Raw genomic sequence first — 16,253 nt, forward strand, 5'->3', positions numbered from 1 at the left:
CAATTGCCAAGGATGGCAGAGAAGAGATACAGAAAGCCTCTTAGTATCTGATGACCTGTGAACCAGCAGCCTTGGACTACCTAACAACATTCCTCATTCATATGCTGGAAACATATATGTAACCTTATTTAAGCCATTGTTACTTTGAGTCTCTGTTACTAGCAGCTGAAGGTAAGGAAGGCAAGTCCTTAGGGATACCAGCTGTCTTCAGTGGTTACACGAGTGCTTCTCTTCTAGTAGTCCAAGATGGCATCATCCTCTGGTGCATAGGAAAATCCCAGGAATGCACTTGAGGCCCCAGAGCTGCTGGCCACAGTGTCGGGAGTGCAGCCAATGGACTTTGACACAACTTCCTGGGTGAACTCTGGGTCAAAGTGTTTCAAGTCAGCAGGTCCTGCCTGTGAATATAAACCAATGGTGAGATGGGAACACTAGGGTCAGAGCCGCCAAAGGAACCCATGAGCCCTGAGAGCGATGTTAGGCCTCCCCTCTGAATGCCTTGCGGACACCCATCTTTAGCTATCACTTACCCATGTGTTTACATTAATCATTTTATTCCACATGGTCCACTAACCACATATCAATTCCTCTAACCTCCTGGCACCCTGCCTGCTTCACATCAACCCTCAGACAAGTCTAGTCAACATACACTTACTGACTGTCTATCAGCCACTATTCATGGCACTGGGGCCACAGAGGAACAAAATAGAGTGGGCCCCGGCTCTCATGGAGCCTATATTATGCAGAGGGTAGGAGGATTGATAATAAGCATGTACACAAATAGACAAATAGACAACCTGGGTTGTTGACAGGCCTTATGAAGAAGATAGAATAGGGTAATATGGTAGAGAGTGACTGGCTGCTTTCACCGTTTTGGAGGAAGACCTGTGTATGAGATTGTAGAAATGGTCACAAATCCTGCATTTGCCATCCAGAGGTAGAGTCCATCTCTCCATACTTATAATATGGGTTAGCCATGTGACTTGTTTGGGGCAATCTGTTACCAGATGTGGCTCAAGCAATGGTTTGAAAGATGCACATTGGGAGTTGTTCTCTCTTGCAGCACTTGGAACCCCGGGCCACCTCCTGAACAAGCCCAGGCCAGGCTGCTGGACTACGAGAGGCCTTAGAAGGAGAACCCAGTCTCCCCAGCTGCTGGCCAACTCCCAGGCATTTGAGTGAGGCACCTCTAAACCACTGACATGAGAGAGCGCAGCAGAGACTAGCTGGCCTGGCCCAGGCCAAAAAAACTCACCCAACCAACCCAGAGAATTGGGGCAAAATACAAAATTGTTGTTTTAAGTCACGTAGTTTGGGGGTGACTTGTTATGCAGCATGAGCTAACCAAATTAGTCTCTTTGTGAAGAAGGCAAGTCTGTGGAGAATGCTAGGCCACCTGGGTTTTCCGAAGTAAGCAGGTGAACAGGTGGAAGGGTGTACGTATGTGCTTGAGTGTGCAAGCCTTAGGTTGCAGAACCAAAGAGACCATGATTTCCAGCTTCTTTAAAAGGCGACCAGGCACAGCGGTCTCAGTTCAGGGCTGAGAGTTCCGAGACCAGAGTGTAGATCCTGGCCCTGGCTCTTGTTAGCTGTGTGGTCCTAGACAAGACAGACATTATCTGTTTTCGACAAATGATATCGATGCTAAAGATACTTATCCAAGTCCTCACAGAGGTGGGTAGGTGGCAGAACCAGGAATCCACACCCAGCGTGTCTTACTTTAAAGTCTATTCACTGCATTCTGTTACCTCCCTGTCTAGTATTTTTTATATTGGTCTCTCTCCAGGGTGTATTTTCAATATTATCCTCTGGGTCTTTTTTACATTCCCAGATAAAGAAATTTTTCCGGTACCTGGACTGAGCGTAACCTATCTGACAACCACTGTCAAGAATCTGGAGCTCAAAGATACATTCGTGAGCGGGTAATTGACGAAAGGCCAGGTGTAAATAGTGAGTTCACACTGCAGTGTTGACATATGCGAACTACATGGATGGAAAGGGCTTGACCCTATTGGACACCGCAGGTGGCTGAGAGACCCTCCAATGTCCGCTTCGAATGAGGCTCCTTTCATGCATATTACCACTGCTAATTAACATTCAAACACTAACTGCATTCACTATAAATCAAAGAAATATAAGTTAAAACAATATGAGATACCATTTTTTACTTAACAAATTTGCGAAGTTAAAAACAATGAACTGCACATGTTGCAGAGAGACAAGAATTCTCCAGCAGACGCTGCTGGCAGGAAGCTGATTCTCCTCCCCACCACACAGTTAAAGCAGTAGGAATCAAGAGCCTAAACAGTTATGAATCAAGAACCAAAGGGCTCCTGGCTGGCTCAGTCTGTGGAGTGCTGACTCTTGATCTTGGGGTTGTAAGTTCAAGCCCCATGTTGGGTGTAGAGATTACTTTAAAAAAAAAAAAAAAAAAAGGAGCCTAAAAGTGTTCACATACTTTGACCTGGCAATTCCCCATCTGAAATCCATCTTAAGGGAATAATCAGAACTCTGAGCAAAGATACATGCTTAAAGAGGCACCTGCATGGCTCAGTGAGTTAAGCATCTGACTTTGGCTCAGGTCATGATCTCATGGTTCGTGGGTTTGAGCCCTGCATTGGGCTCTGTGCTGACAGCTCAGAGCCTGGAGCCTGCTTTGGATTCTTTCCCAATGCAATGCTTTGGATTCTCCCTCTCTCTCTGCCCCTCCCCCACTCATGCTCTGTCTCTCTCTCAAAAATAAATATTAAAAAAAAATTTTTAAGATACACATTTAGGGGCGCCTGGGTGGCGCAGTCGGTTAAGCGTCCGACTTCAGCCAGGTCCCGATCTCGCGGTCCGTGAGTTCGAGCCCCGCATCAGGCTCTGGGCTGATGGCTCAGAACCTGGAGCCTGTTTCCGATTCTGTGTCTCCCTCTCTCTCTGTCCCTCCCCCGTTCATGCTCTGTCTCTCTCTGTCCCAAAATAAATTAAAAAAAAAGGTTGAAAAAAAATTAAAAAAAAAAAAGATACACACTTAAAGGTGTTCATCAGTACATTATGATAAAGAAAGAATGGTAGTAACATAAAGTTCACCATTAGGAGCATGGTTGAATAGATTATGTTACTTACCAACATAGGGTTTAAATATTATGTAGCCACTTAAAATGATACTTATAAAAGTTTTACATGATTTGGGGAAATACTGACATAGTTTTTAGCAGAAAAGAAAAAGTAAGGGGAGAAGATACCTCTATGTATAAAGTATGACCTGTGTAAGAAACACAGAAAAAGACCGTAGGGAACACGTCAGCAGTAGTTTCTCTCGGGCAGTGAGATAATAAGCTTTTCCTCCCTGTTGCCTTAAACTCTGCTTTATATATTTGCTACAATAAATACACGTCGTTTTTATTATCAGGAGAAAAAAGGTTAAAGACAGAAAAAGACATTTTTATAGGGCTTGGTTCTGTCTGGGTGTGCTATGTGACAGACCACTTTCTTTCTTTCTTTTTGAGGTTTAAAAAATGTTTTATTTATTTATTTTGAGAGTGGGGGAGGGGCGGGGGGGGGGAGGGAGAAATCCAAGCAGGCTCCATGCTGTCAGCGCAGAGCCCAACACAGGGCTCAATCTCATGACAGTGAGATCATGACCTGAGATATCAAGAGTCAGATGCTTAATGGACTGAGCCACCCAGGTGCCCTGAGATTTTATTTTTAAGTAATCTCTACACCCAGCATGGGGCTTGAACCTACAACCCTGAGATCAAGAGTCACACTCTCTTCTACTGAGCCAGTCAGGTGCCCCCAGAGAGTGCTTTAAACAGCAATGAGGGTTATTGGTGTTGAAAATGAAGGAAGGGCTGCGTGGCTCATCACACAGAGCTGGGCTGGAAGTTGGGACTTCTGAGTTTCGGAACCAGTTCTGCCTCTAATTCACCATGTGGTCTCAGACATATCATTGAGCCTCTTGGGCCCTTGGTTTTACCACCTGTAGAAAGAGGGTTGGTCCAGATACCCTCCAACCTCCCATTAGCCCTGGGAATCCAGAATCTGGAACATGGTGACCTCTTACCACATTTGGGTTGAAGGGTGGAGTCAGCCTCTTGTGGTACAGGTCATCCCAGTTTATGGGGCTGAAGAATACATGGTTCTTTATCTCGAGCTGCAGGAAGAAGGTGCTGATCAGTGTTCCCCATAGCACCCCTCCCCACCCCCCACCCCCATGTCCCAGATCTCCAACTCTACTGGCAGCTGGCTGTCAAGCCATAAAACCTTTATTGGGAAAGTAACCTGCACTTCCGGCTGGTTTCCTGGGACAAAGGGGTGTTTTGTAGCCAGGCCTCTTCTCTCATCTAGAACCCAAACCCTTCTCCCCCAGAGCATTTGTTTATTCACAATTATTTACTGAGCACCTACTCTGTGCCAGCACCATGGTATGCTTTGGAAGTATGTCCATGAATAAGATAGCAGGACCTGCCCTTGGGGTTCCCAGGGGCTCTTGCAACCCCACCCACCTGCCTCAGTGCATCTTGATTCTTCTAGAATACAAACCAAAGGAAAAGATTACATCAAGTCAGTAAGGAAGGTTAAGGAAGTAAAGCCCCAAGAAAAGCTACAGTTTCCCGGAGACCCAGAATTTAAGACTCAGCCTTGGGCATGAATCACTACTTCTTTCCTAATCTAAGCCAATGTCAGCATCAAGTGCCTCCTATCCCAGCAGGACCCTCTCTCGATCTGTGTTTTGCAAGGAATGATTCTCCAGCTCCCTACATCACACCCTCCCCACCCTGTGGACTTGTTAAAAAGTCAGATCCATGATATACTGAGTACCCAAGAAACAGATAACACCGGTTGCCTTTAAACTAAGGAACTGAGTCACTAGAGGGACTTTTTCTGAATATCCTTTGAATTATGATCTATGTGAATATACACCTTATTTGAAAAATCATACATATTTTTTAAGATGCAAATTTCCACCTGGAAGAAGGGGAACAGTGTTCATCAAAGTCTCCCTCTTTAAGCTGGCCAGGGATGGGTAGACAAATGCTCTAAAGATTGTTACGCTTCACAGCATCTGGCATGTGGGGTACAAATGCTTAAAAAGCACTTACTATGTGCCAGGCACTGGCCTAAGTGCTTTGTATATATTAATTCACGTGATCTTTGTAGCAGGTATGAGCTAGTTGCCATTATTGCCAGTGGCGAAACTGAAGCTTAAAAAGAGAAGTTTGCCCAAGGCTCTACAACCAGTAAGGACTAGTAAGGTGGAGGAGGGATCTGAACCCAGGTAGTCTGTCTCATAGTCTGTGCATCGCAACCACTCTGCCAGAAAGAGAAAACAAACTTCAGGGAGAAATGCACTGTGGTCTTCCTCTCATAAATTCAAACGGTCTTTGATTGACTCGAGAATGTAAGATTATTTTTTAAGTGCTACTTTAATGAAAAAAAAATCATGAACTCATTGCAGGAATGGACAAATTATTCATCTCTATATCCTGAGTGCCCAGCCTGGCACTGGCACAAAACAAGTCCAGTCCTCTCTCTGCACAGAAGCCAGAGGAATTTCTTAAAACTGAAATTGGGTCTTACCACACCCCTATTCAAAATCCCCTAAAGTGTACTATGCCTCTTGTTTCTGCCACAGGACCTTTGCACATGCTGTGCCCTGTGTCTGGGATGCCTCCTCTCAGCTCTCTGCATGAGTGGTTCCTCTCATCCTTCAAGTCTCAACTTAATTGTTACCTCCTCAGAGTGGACCTCCCTCACCATGCCAGTGTGAATTCACTCCCTCTCATTATCGTCTATCTTGCTTCATTTACTTCCTGGTACTTGTCATACTCCACAATAATTATACACCATGATGTTTGTTGTCTACCCCCCCCCAACCCCAACTTAATAAAGCCAAGGACCCAGCCCATTGAATCCCTAGCACCTAGCTTGATGTCTGGTGCATAGTAGGTGCTCAGTAAACATTGGCTGAATAAAAGAAACCAAACTGAAGGAAGTAATTAAGCAGCAGCAGCTGTGAATTTCCAGAGGAAGGAGTTAGCAGTGCCTGGTTTTAGAGGGCAGCTGGATGCACACCACTGTGCTTCTCAGCCGCTTCTGCAGGATGCTGAGTGCCCTGTCAGGGGCCAGTGGTCCACTGGCAGTTCACCTACAAAGTCTGATTTGGAGCCCAGCCGCTGCCTCTGGTCCTTGTGGAGAAGGCCTTGCAGGAGGTCACAGGCGGCCACCGTCTGGCCCCCTGGGATCTGTAGCGGCTGGTACAGAATATTCTCATACATCTGGGACACGTCTTGGCTGTAGAAGGGTGGCTGGTGAGAGAGAGAGAGAAGCTGGAGGCTCATCCACGCCAAAGCGGGGGGAAGGTCTCAGGGAGAGTTGGAGCAAAGCCAGAAAATGGAAAGATTTAGCCAGACTGCGTGTTGTGCGATGGCTCACATGGCAGATCGGAGAGAGACAGAGACCTCTGGGCTTCTGGCTGCTGGGAAGGCTGAGAAGGGACCTCCCGGGAGCCTGCCCCATCCCACCTGTCTCACCCCCGCTTGCGCACCAACTCTGCACTTTGCAAAGTTAACACTTCCCCCCTTGTCATTCCGGCCCACCCCTCACAGCCGTCTCTGAAGGCAAGCAGTAATTTGTCGATGAGAACACAAGGCTCAGAGAGATCAAGCCACATGGCCAGGAAAAGAGCCAGCCCCCACATGTGCCCAGAGCCCACTCTTTCCCGGTGCTCTCCACCCCCACCTCCTCCACTGGCTCTTCTTTGTCCTGACTCCACAGAGCCTGCTCTTTCACATCCCCCGAGCTCTGTTGACAAAGCCGCCCCGAGCAATGCCTGCGCTGGGGTGAGTCTACCACCCAAGCCTCCAACTAAGCAGGCAGCTTAGGATGGGGCCCAGGGCTGGCTCCACAAACTACCATCCTTGGGATCTTTCTGGGCCTGTTTCCCTCTCTGTACATAAGAACAGCTCCATCTCCTAGAGCGGCAGCCTCCAAAGGCTGTTTCAAGGTGCCGAAGTATGTGTGTTGTAAAGCGCTGAACTAACATTACTGAAAAATATACATAATCCTCACATCATCTTTTTTAGCTTGGAGTAGAGAGCGAGCGCTCCTTCGGTTCCTTGAGGAGCCTGAATGGCCACACAAGGCAGAGATCCACCCCCAAGGGACCGAGCCACAGGTCCCTTGCAGATGTTTACACCCTACTCACCAGGCCTTGCAGCATCTCGTAGAGAACTGCCCCCAAGCACCACCAGTCCACCGCCCGGTCATAAGGCTCTTTACGGAGCACTTCTGGAGCCAAGTACTATTGAGAAGAAACATACGTTATCTAAAGACACTCGGTCTCAGTCTCCCCATTTGTTTTATTTTTATTTTTAAAAAAATTTTATTTTTTATATGTTTATTTCTTAGAGAGAGAGAGAGAGAGAGAGAGAGAGAGAGAGAGAGAGAGAGAGAGAAATGCAGCACAAGCAGGGGAAGGGCAGAGAGAGGGGGAGACAGAATCCAAAGCAGGCTCCAGGCTCTCAGCAGTCAGCACAGAGCCTGATGTGGGCCTCAAACTCATGAGCCATGAGATCACTACCTGAGCTGAAGTAGGATGCTTAACCCACTGAGCCACTCAGGGGCCCCTCAGACTCCCCATTTGTAAACAAGGCACTGGGAAGAAAAGATCACCAAAGGTTGCTCCTGCCGTGATATTCACCTGGCTGTGTGCATATGTTCATTCAGCATCCATTTGTCAAAGGCTTACTCTGTGTATGACCCTTTGCCAACGTGCTGGGAACATAGGGAAGATCAGGCAGGACTGCCTTGTACAGTTGTATATGTTGTGCACCATACAAAAGTACTAGCCAAAAGGAGACAGGGGGATGCAAGCCTAGCTGTGATCAACTCACCAAGCCATAACCCTAGTATAGGGCTATATCTGGCAACTTTATTAATATTTAATGGGGTGACTTTTTCTAGTGAATCTGCCCAAGGGGGTGCCTTTATCTAATTTGCACAGAGCATCCAGTCGGTGTCCTGGGAATAGGAAAGCCCTGTGAGTACTCACAATGCATTGGGGAGACTAATGGTAAAGTGTTAGTAAACATGGCACGTGCTTGTACTGGAAACCGTAGTAACAGAGAGATGGATAGGAATCGGGAAAGAAAAGGTGACACTTGAGTTCATATTGACAGATGAATGTACGTCACAGAGCTGTGCCTTCCAACGAGAAGAGGACCTGAGGCATGACAGTGTTTTCTGCCAAACCCAAGGGCTTGGCGACCTCTTAGCCTGACATCTCTGCCATGAGGAAAGGGACAGCAACAGACAAAGCCATTTTGAGAGACTGTGTGGGTCTGGGAAGGGCAGGAAGTTACACAGACCTGAGCCCTATATAGGGCTCATTTAACCTACTAGAACCTTGATTTCCTCCTCCATAAAATGGGGTTCCAGGATCTCTCTTTTAAGGTTATGTGCTAATCTGTGTGGAATATGGTACATGTGTAGGCCTTAAACAGTGGTCACAACTATCGTTACTCTTGTCTATGCTTTCTGGCATCACAGCAGGGGCTGAGTTATGGAAGAGATGACATGTTGGGGCCACATGTCTCCTGCACAAGCCAGGGTGTCATATGCCCTGCTCCTCGCCGCTGACAATGTCCAAGGAAGGGATGGCTGGGCTGTCAGGCTTTGGGACACCAGCTCTGTCCAGAAGACATCCTGCCATATACAAACACAGACAATGGCTCCTGCTCAGAGTAGTCACCTGTCCATCAGCTGTCCCAAAACCAAATGGAGGAAGCCCAGCTGAGATCTGAGATCCAGATTTTCAAGCATATGGAGAACAATAGAGCCGCTAAAGTCTTGTCCCATGTCCCATCAGGAGGAGCTTCTGCCCTGCGGCCTCTGCCTTCTAGCCCCCACCCAGATATCTGTCAACTGGGAAGTCCTTTGCATCCCAGGTCCAAGGGTGGGAGTTCAAGGAAAGATTTTAACCCCAAGGCTACAGGGAGGCCTTGGCAGGACAGATACACATGTAGGAGCTACTGCTGAGACCCACAAATTTGAGCCCTCCAGGTTCTTGGTGGCTGGCAGAGGGAGACAGACCAGTGTTTTACATTCCCAAGTCCTGATCTTAACTGTCAGGCCAAGCCCTCCTGCTCCACACAGCCCTCACCCTGTGGGGCAGTGCTGTCCCATACGGCAGCCACTTTTTACATGTGGCTCCCAAACACTTGAAATGAGGCTGATTTTAGCTGAGGTGGACTGAAAGTGTAAAATATGCTCTGGATTTCAAAGACTTAGTTAGAAAAAAGGAATAAATGATCTCAACAATTTTATATTGATTGTATGTTAAAATGACAATATTTTGTATATATTGGTTTAATGAAAACGTACTACTAAAATGCATTCCACCTGTTTTGTTTTACTTTCTATTTTTTTTAAATGTTTATTTTTTTTTTAGAGAGAGAGAGGGTGTGAGAGCATACGCAAGTGGGGAAGGGGCAAAGAGAGAGGGAGGGAGAGAATCCCAAGTAGGCTCCATGCTGTCAGCACAGAGCCCGATGCAGAGCTCAATACCATGAACTGTGAGATCATGACCTGAGCCGCGATCAAGAGTTGGACACTTAACCGACTGAGCCACCCAGGTGCCCTTCTTTTTACTTTTTTAATGTGGCTACTGGAAAACTTTACATTGACTATATGGTTTGCATGGCTATTTCTATTTCTATAGGTCTGCATTGCTACAGAGCTTCACCACCTGCTGGCCGGGGCCCAGCAGCCCCCTGAGCTGGTGCTGCCGTTACACAGATGAGGAAACCAAGGCAGAGTGCACAGCCAGATCAGGGCAAGGGCTTGGGTGAAAGGCGTGAGCATTCTTCCGCCCCTGCCCAGTGTAACCTGTTGGTTCTAAGCAGGAGTTGAGGCTCAACCACTTATGACTTGACCTCTGACCTCCCCTACAAGGTTTGGCTTACCTCGGGGGTGCCACAGAACGTGGATGTGGTCTCCTCGGGCTCTACACCCTCCTTGCAGAGGCCAAAATCCGTCAGTACCACATGTCCCTGCAGGGGAGGGGGGGCAGGGGCAGGAGAGTGGTCTAAGCTCAAGGTATGGTCAGGCCTAACCCCAAAGCCCAGGAAGTATACCCCAGGCCAGCAGCTACGGAGACTTATGCCTCTGGCACTGGCTATATGTTCCACTGGATGCCAGGAGCAATACAAGGGGCAAGGTGGGGAGATAGCATTCCACTGTCTGCTCCCAATTTATCAGACTCAGCCGTGCTCTACAACAATGGCAGCCCCATGAATGTCCTTGCTGGAGGGGTCTGGTGGTGGCAGCTGCCCTAACAGAGGGCTGGAGACTCAGAAAGCAACTGGGCAGCTGGGCAGAAGAGTGGCTGGTGGAGGGTGTGGAGACAGTGGGTAGCGTGGGACTCTGCTCAGATCCCGTCTTTAGGGACTATCATGCCCATCCCCTCCCCCCACCCCCCGACTGGTGGGACACTGCCTTCTTTCAAAGTTATGCCCCTCCCAAGGGGCAATCCACACCCAATGACAGGTCAATGCAGGGACACAAAAGCCCAGCCTCCTCGCCTTAATTTGGAACAGTTCCAAAGAGTTGTCCCAGCTGGGGCCCTCGCCACCCCTGTAAGATCACCTGAGGCCTCCTCATCTGCAACCACAATGCAGGTGGGCTTCCACCTCTATCCAATCTTGCCTCCTCACCCCCTTAAAACCGAATCTCTTAGAGCATTCCCCAGTAACCATCTGCATTCAACACTCCATCTGTTTCCAGGGAACCCAGTCTAGGACATGGAGAGACTACAAAATCCAAGAGCCTCCACTTGGCTCCACCCTTGCTCGTACAGACCTCATATACACACACATGCACATGTGCATGCAATGTGCACTTACATGCGTGTGCACGCACATGGGTACACATGCACACATACTTGAATAAATCCCTACCCATATGCATGCACGTACAATGCATGCATGCACACTTGTAAGCACATAGCACACATGTGCACCTATGCACACACACATACACCAACCTGGCAGTCCAAGAGAATGTTCTCTGGTTTCAGGTCCCTACAGAAAACAAGAGGAAAGAGCACTGTAATGTCTCAACCACTTAGTGAGGAGAGTTGGGACTCTAGAGTCCTGGTGGGAGGACTATTCACGGAGGCTCTCAAACATGTAGAGGGGGAGACCAAGGAGAATGGGCACTTGATCCTAGAAAGGAGGATCCCTACTCCCACTGCTGAACCATCCTCCTTAGACAGAGGACCAAGTTCACTGGCGTTTAATCGGGACCTAGGGGTCCACACACCCCCTGGCATTTGCAGCAGACAGCCCAGGCCTGGCTCTGAGCCACAGGCAGGCCTCACCTGTAAATGATGTTGAGGGAGTGCAGGTAGCCAATGGCGCTGGCCACCTCGGCGGCGTAGAACCGGGCCCGGGGCTCCAGGAACCGGCGCTCCCGCTGCAGGTGGAAGAAGAGCTGGAGGGGGAGGAGGTGCATAAGAAGGCCTCTAGGTGAGGGGCTCCAGCTCCTAGAGTGCAGGGTGGGGGGCAGCTGGCCAAGTCACCCCCTCTGTGAGCTGCAATGTACTCACATGAAAAAGAGCATGCTGGCCCCCACCCCATACTGTAGTTGTGTGTGTCCAAAGGGTCAGCAGGAGAGACTAATTCACATGGATTGACAGGTACTGGGTTCCAGGCTCCAAGCCAGACCCCTTCACAACTCTTATCTCATTTAATCCTCATGACTACCTTCCAGGTATCAAATATGACGCCAGTTTCACCTAAGAGGAAAGTGGGAGGGGCCAGGTGACTTGTCCAAGGTCATGTAGCTCATAACTGACAGAGCTGCCATTTGAACCTGGGTCATTCAAAGATGTGTTTTTCCTCCCACCTGGGCAGTAAGATTATTATAGCTGTCAAACTGAGCCCAGCCTATATCTGTCCATGGGCCAATTGCTTTGGTCTGTTTTGCTGGCCTAGAAAGGCCTTAGCTGCACCAGGGGACTTAGGGATGCAAAGCAAAAACTCTCCTCTTTGGTATCAGGCCAAAAGTCATGAGGTCACACAGACAACATCTGGGGTCACTTGCTCAGAGAGACAGAGTGAAGTCCAGGATGGAGCCCAGTTTATCCCAGCTGTGCTTCTGGGTCACCAGGTGACCTCAGGTCTCAATTTACCACAGGGACCACCCCCACCCAGTGGCCTGTGGTATAAAATGGGGACACTGGAAATCTTGACCACAGAGTTCCACTAACACTGACTTTGCCCAGGTGCCCTGAAGAGTGTCTAGGCAGCTTTGCGTGGGGCAGTCAAGAAATGCTCATGGCTGGGAGCCAGACAGACTTGCATTCAAATCCTGGCTCTGCTAGGTACAGCAGGCTGGGTGGCCTTGAGCAAGTGAGTTACCTCCCAAGCCTCGGTTTCTTCAGCTACAAAATGGGTCTGTTGTAAGGATGAGGTGAGATCATTCCAGAACCTGATACACAATGGGCATGTCAGAGCCAGCCCAGGGCCCTGTGGGCCCACCCACCTCTCCCCCATTGACATAGTCGAGCACAAAGTAGAGCTTCTCGGGCGTCTGGAAGGAGTAGCGTAGGCCCACAAGGAAGGGGTGCTGCACGCTCTTCAGAAGCACGCTGCGCTCCGCCATGATGTGGTTCTGCTGTGGGGTCATAGACAGGGGCCCATGTCACAACCCAGCACAACCCCTTCTACCCTGGCACCGTCCACACAGCCTCACTGGTGGGGGTTGCTGGGCCCAGGGCCTTCTCATGCCCCTGCTCAAATAACGGCTGTGGTTCCTTATTCCCCTCAGAGCCAGGCTCCTTGCCTACTAGCCAGGATTCTAAACAGATCAGCCTCATTCCCAGCCACAGCACGTAGGTACAGCTCTAGCCCCAGGGGTCAGAAACCCCTGCTGCCCTCCTCTGGGTGATAAGGAAAGTGTATATGATTACTACATTCATGCTTTTGTTCATGCTGTTTTCCCTGCCTGGACGTCCTCTTTTCAGACCATCAGAATCCTACGTTCAAGGCCAGCTGCCAGGCCACCTCCTTTGCAAAGACCTCCCCCATCTGCCCTCTTGATGTCCTTGTTATCATTAATTCCCTCACCCAAGTCCTCTGATTGATATTCAAGCCTCTCTCAGGGCCTGTTCTATCCCCCTCATGGGGTTGGCATTAAAGAGACTCAAGTCAGCTGAAGCATCTAGAACTCCGGGATGGCTGTGGCTTTGAGGGGCCTTTGGAGGGTATCAAGTGTGCCCCTGACACTGCACAGATAGGGAGACTGGCACCTAGACAGGGCGGAGGACTGCCACGGAGCCCCGAATTCCCCAGGCAAAGGCAGAGGGCTGGGACCTTCCTTCTGAAGGTCCTATGGGTGAGTCGATTGGCTTGCCCTCCTTGAGAAAGGTTAGTGCCCTCAGCACCACCTGGCTGCCCCCTGCAATGACCACCGCTGCACCCAGCTCCATGGGTCCTTCAGAGTTGGCACCCAAGAGCTTGGGAAACCAGCTTAGCCTGGGAACAAGAAGCAGGAGGGGAAATGCCCGTGTGCAAGCTTGGATACCTCTTTCTTCTGTAAGATGGACTTTTTCTGCAGCACCTTCACTGCGTAGAACATCCCGTCAGACTTGCGCTTGGCCAGTAGCACCTGAGCAGAAGCACAAATGCAAGGCCCCACAGGGGACCTACTCCTCTGAACTTCTTATTTCTCAGGAGCCCCCAGTTCTGGCCCCACGTCCATGATTCTGCAGGCTGTGAGCTCCCTCTTTGCACATGCAAGTGACAGGCAGAGGGTGGAGGAGGCCGGGGAAGGGAAGACCCAGGCCTCCCAGCCTCACTGTGTCACTCACCTTGCCGTAGCTCCCTTTGCCAATGACTTTCAGGAAGTCAAAGTCGGTGGGCCGGGCACTGGGGGAGGGGAAAAGAACATGGGTCAGTGTTTGTGAATTTGGGAAACCTGGCTCCTGAGATCATATCCAGGCTTCTTTTTAACTTTGAAGCTGGGGAACAGAGGGCGCTTTCCAAGAGCCAAGCCTCCTCACCACTGAAGCATGCCATGATCTCCCAGCCAAGAGGGCTTTGAGGACAGGCCCCTGCCCCTGGGGATCCAGTCAAGCAACCAACAGGCAAGTTGGGGAGAAAACCAGACACAACTGTATAGAAGACAAGGGATCTGGCCCCCAAAGCCCGAGAAGGGCCTGAAGGGTGGGGAGCTGCTAACAATGCAGACTTTGGGGTGCATTTCAGGCACAGGGCTCATCATGAGCAAAGGCTAGGGAAGTAGTGGGAGATAAAGCAGGGGGACAGTCCTGGGTCCCAGATGGCAGAGGGTCTTGGCAATAGACCAGAGAACTTGGATTTTATTCTCAAGGAGAAGGGAGCCACGTACGAGGAGAGCCAAGGAGGAAGAAAGTTGCTTGAGAGACCAGAACTTACTTTGGGTTGGCTGAAGGCCCCAGGTTGACGTTCCCATTGGCCCTTGAGGGCTAAAGATATTTACAGAAAAGTTATTAAGATCATCAGGGACTGTGTTAGGATCCTCTGCACCTCCCGTTTCTCTGGCCTAGGCCCTGCTCCCTTCTCTGCAGGCCTGCTTCCTTCCTTCTTTCCACTCGTCTACCAACCCATCCACTGTCTCACCTGCTCCTCCTAACAGCCTTGGGAGGCTGCTGACTATTGTGCCAATTATGAGGGTGAGGAAACAGACCCTGAGAAAAGCCATCCAAGGACTTACAGGCAGCTCCACTGGCATTAGAATCCAGGGGTCCTCAGGGCCAATTGTGTATCCCATCTTCTTCTTGAATCTCTTGCCCAACTCTATGCCCTACTTGCCCTGCAAATTAGCCCATTTCCATGAGCTCACAGTGACCCCTGTCGGCCCCCCAGTCCTGCTCTGTGTTGGCCCACCAGGCTGGCCTGTGCGTCCTTAGGCTTCCTCCAGTGTGGGAAGAAGTGAGCCCCCTGGTGGTGGGTGGGGGAACCAAGACTCACTCACCTGAGGACTGGGGCTGCCCGCCGGGCTAGAGTCCATTCTGTAACCGTGATCAGGTGGGTTCTGGGGGCACAAGGGGGACCAGGCATGAGAGAGCTGTTGTTGGGGAAGGAGCATGACCTGTCTAGAGTTTCAGGCGCCGCTGCACTGTCCACCCCTCCCTGGCCCTGTGCACCTGCCATAGTCTGAGCATCTCCTACCCGAGACCAGTGCCCCCTGCATGGGAAAAGAACTGAGCATCTCTAATCAAACATCTCTAATCAAACATCTGGACCCAGCATCTCTAATCAAACATCTCAAGAGAGAGCCAGGGAGAATGGCCCAGGGTATCCCTCCCAAGCTGAATCTTTTCAAGGGCTGGGGACAGCCAGGACAGTAAGATCCCTGTGAGCCAGAGCAGATCCAGAAGTCTAGGATGGCCAGGGCTGGAAGGACCCTTGCAGAGCATAAAGTCCCAACCCTTGCCCCCCTTTCACAGGTGGGGAACCTGAGGTCTAGAAAGGGGTTCGCTTGGGGCTACACAGTTTGTGAGCGGCAGGCTGGGCTCCCCAGGCTCCCAGACAGGCATGTTGTGACCCCAAATTCCTGTGGACACCCTGGGCTGGGATCTGTGTCATATTGACTATTATCTCCCTGCCACAAGGACTTCTACCTAATGCCCCTGGAATGCCAGCTGCCCTGGGGGCTTTGGGCCCGAGCCATGAAGAGACCCAAGCCTGGCTAGTGTCTGTTTGAAATCAAATAGTGAAGAGTGTGACCACCTGGTCTAGGCAGCTAGGAGCACAGTGTTTTCCTGCCCCCTGGCCTGCAGGGTGAAGGAGGCTGGTGTGCCCAGGCCCTGGCTCAGGATGCCCAGTGCCCCACAGACTCACCCCTGTTTGGAAGGCCAAGGCCAAGAACCCAGATGCTCATGGAGGCTGCCCGCTACTGTATATCCCAAGACCCCAGCCTTGACTCACTGTGGGGCCTGGGCTGCAGCTTAGCCTCTCTGGGTAGAAACCACCCATCTTTACAAGGCAGGATCCTACAGCAACCACCCCATGGCCTTCTTGGGAGCTGATGAAGTGACCACAGGGGAAAGGAGGGAATCGCCCAGCCCAGGCTGCTCCAAGAGGCCCAACCTTGTGGGGCCCTGAGAGAACAAGCTGGAGAACTGCCTGAGAAATGTAGCCTGGCTTCAGCCAGTGCCCCAGGGTTTGGGCTCCCCCAGGGGGCCCACCACACTGCCACACCCTGTCCTGGGCTGACCC

At 50.3% G+C, this 16,253-nt stretch overlaps 1 protein-coding gene across 1 annotated transcript; it reads right to left on the bottom strand.

Moving 5' to 3' along the window:
• Nucleotides 1–233: 233 nt before the first annotated feature.
• Nucleotides 234–15,057, bottom strand: SGK2 (serum/glucocorticoid regulated kinase 2). Its single transcript, XM_047069291.1, has 12 exons — nucleotides 15,007–15,057; nucleotides 14,448–14,497; nucleotides 13,862–13,919; nucleotides 13,576–13,659; nucleotides 12,535–12,666; nucleotides 11,369–11,481; nucleotides 11,033–11,069; nucleotides 9,954–10,040; nucleotides 7,196–7,291; nucleotides 6,141–6,296; nucleotides 4,052–4,141; nucleotides 234–398 (listed from the first exon to the last, which is right to left on the bottom strand). The coding sequence occupies exons 1-12, from the start codon at nucleotides 15,040–15,042 to the stop codon at nucleotides 234–236; spliced, it is 1,104 nt and encodes a 367-aa protein (XP_046925247.1). The 5' UTR covers nucleotides 15,043–15,057.
• Between the last annotated feature and the right edge of the window lie 1,196 nt (nucleotides 15,058–16,253).

This window comes from Lynx rufus, unplaced genomic scaffold (assembly GCF_022079265.1).
Source record: "Lynx rufus isolate CCGP_SWC_20201006 ecotype Redwood Valley unplaced genomic scaffold, mLynRuf1.p SCAF_8, whole genome shotgun sequence".
Classification (NCBI taxonomy): domain Eukaryota; kingdom Metazoa; phylum Chordata; class Mammalia; order Carnivora; family Felidae; genus Lynx; species Lynx rufus.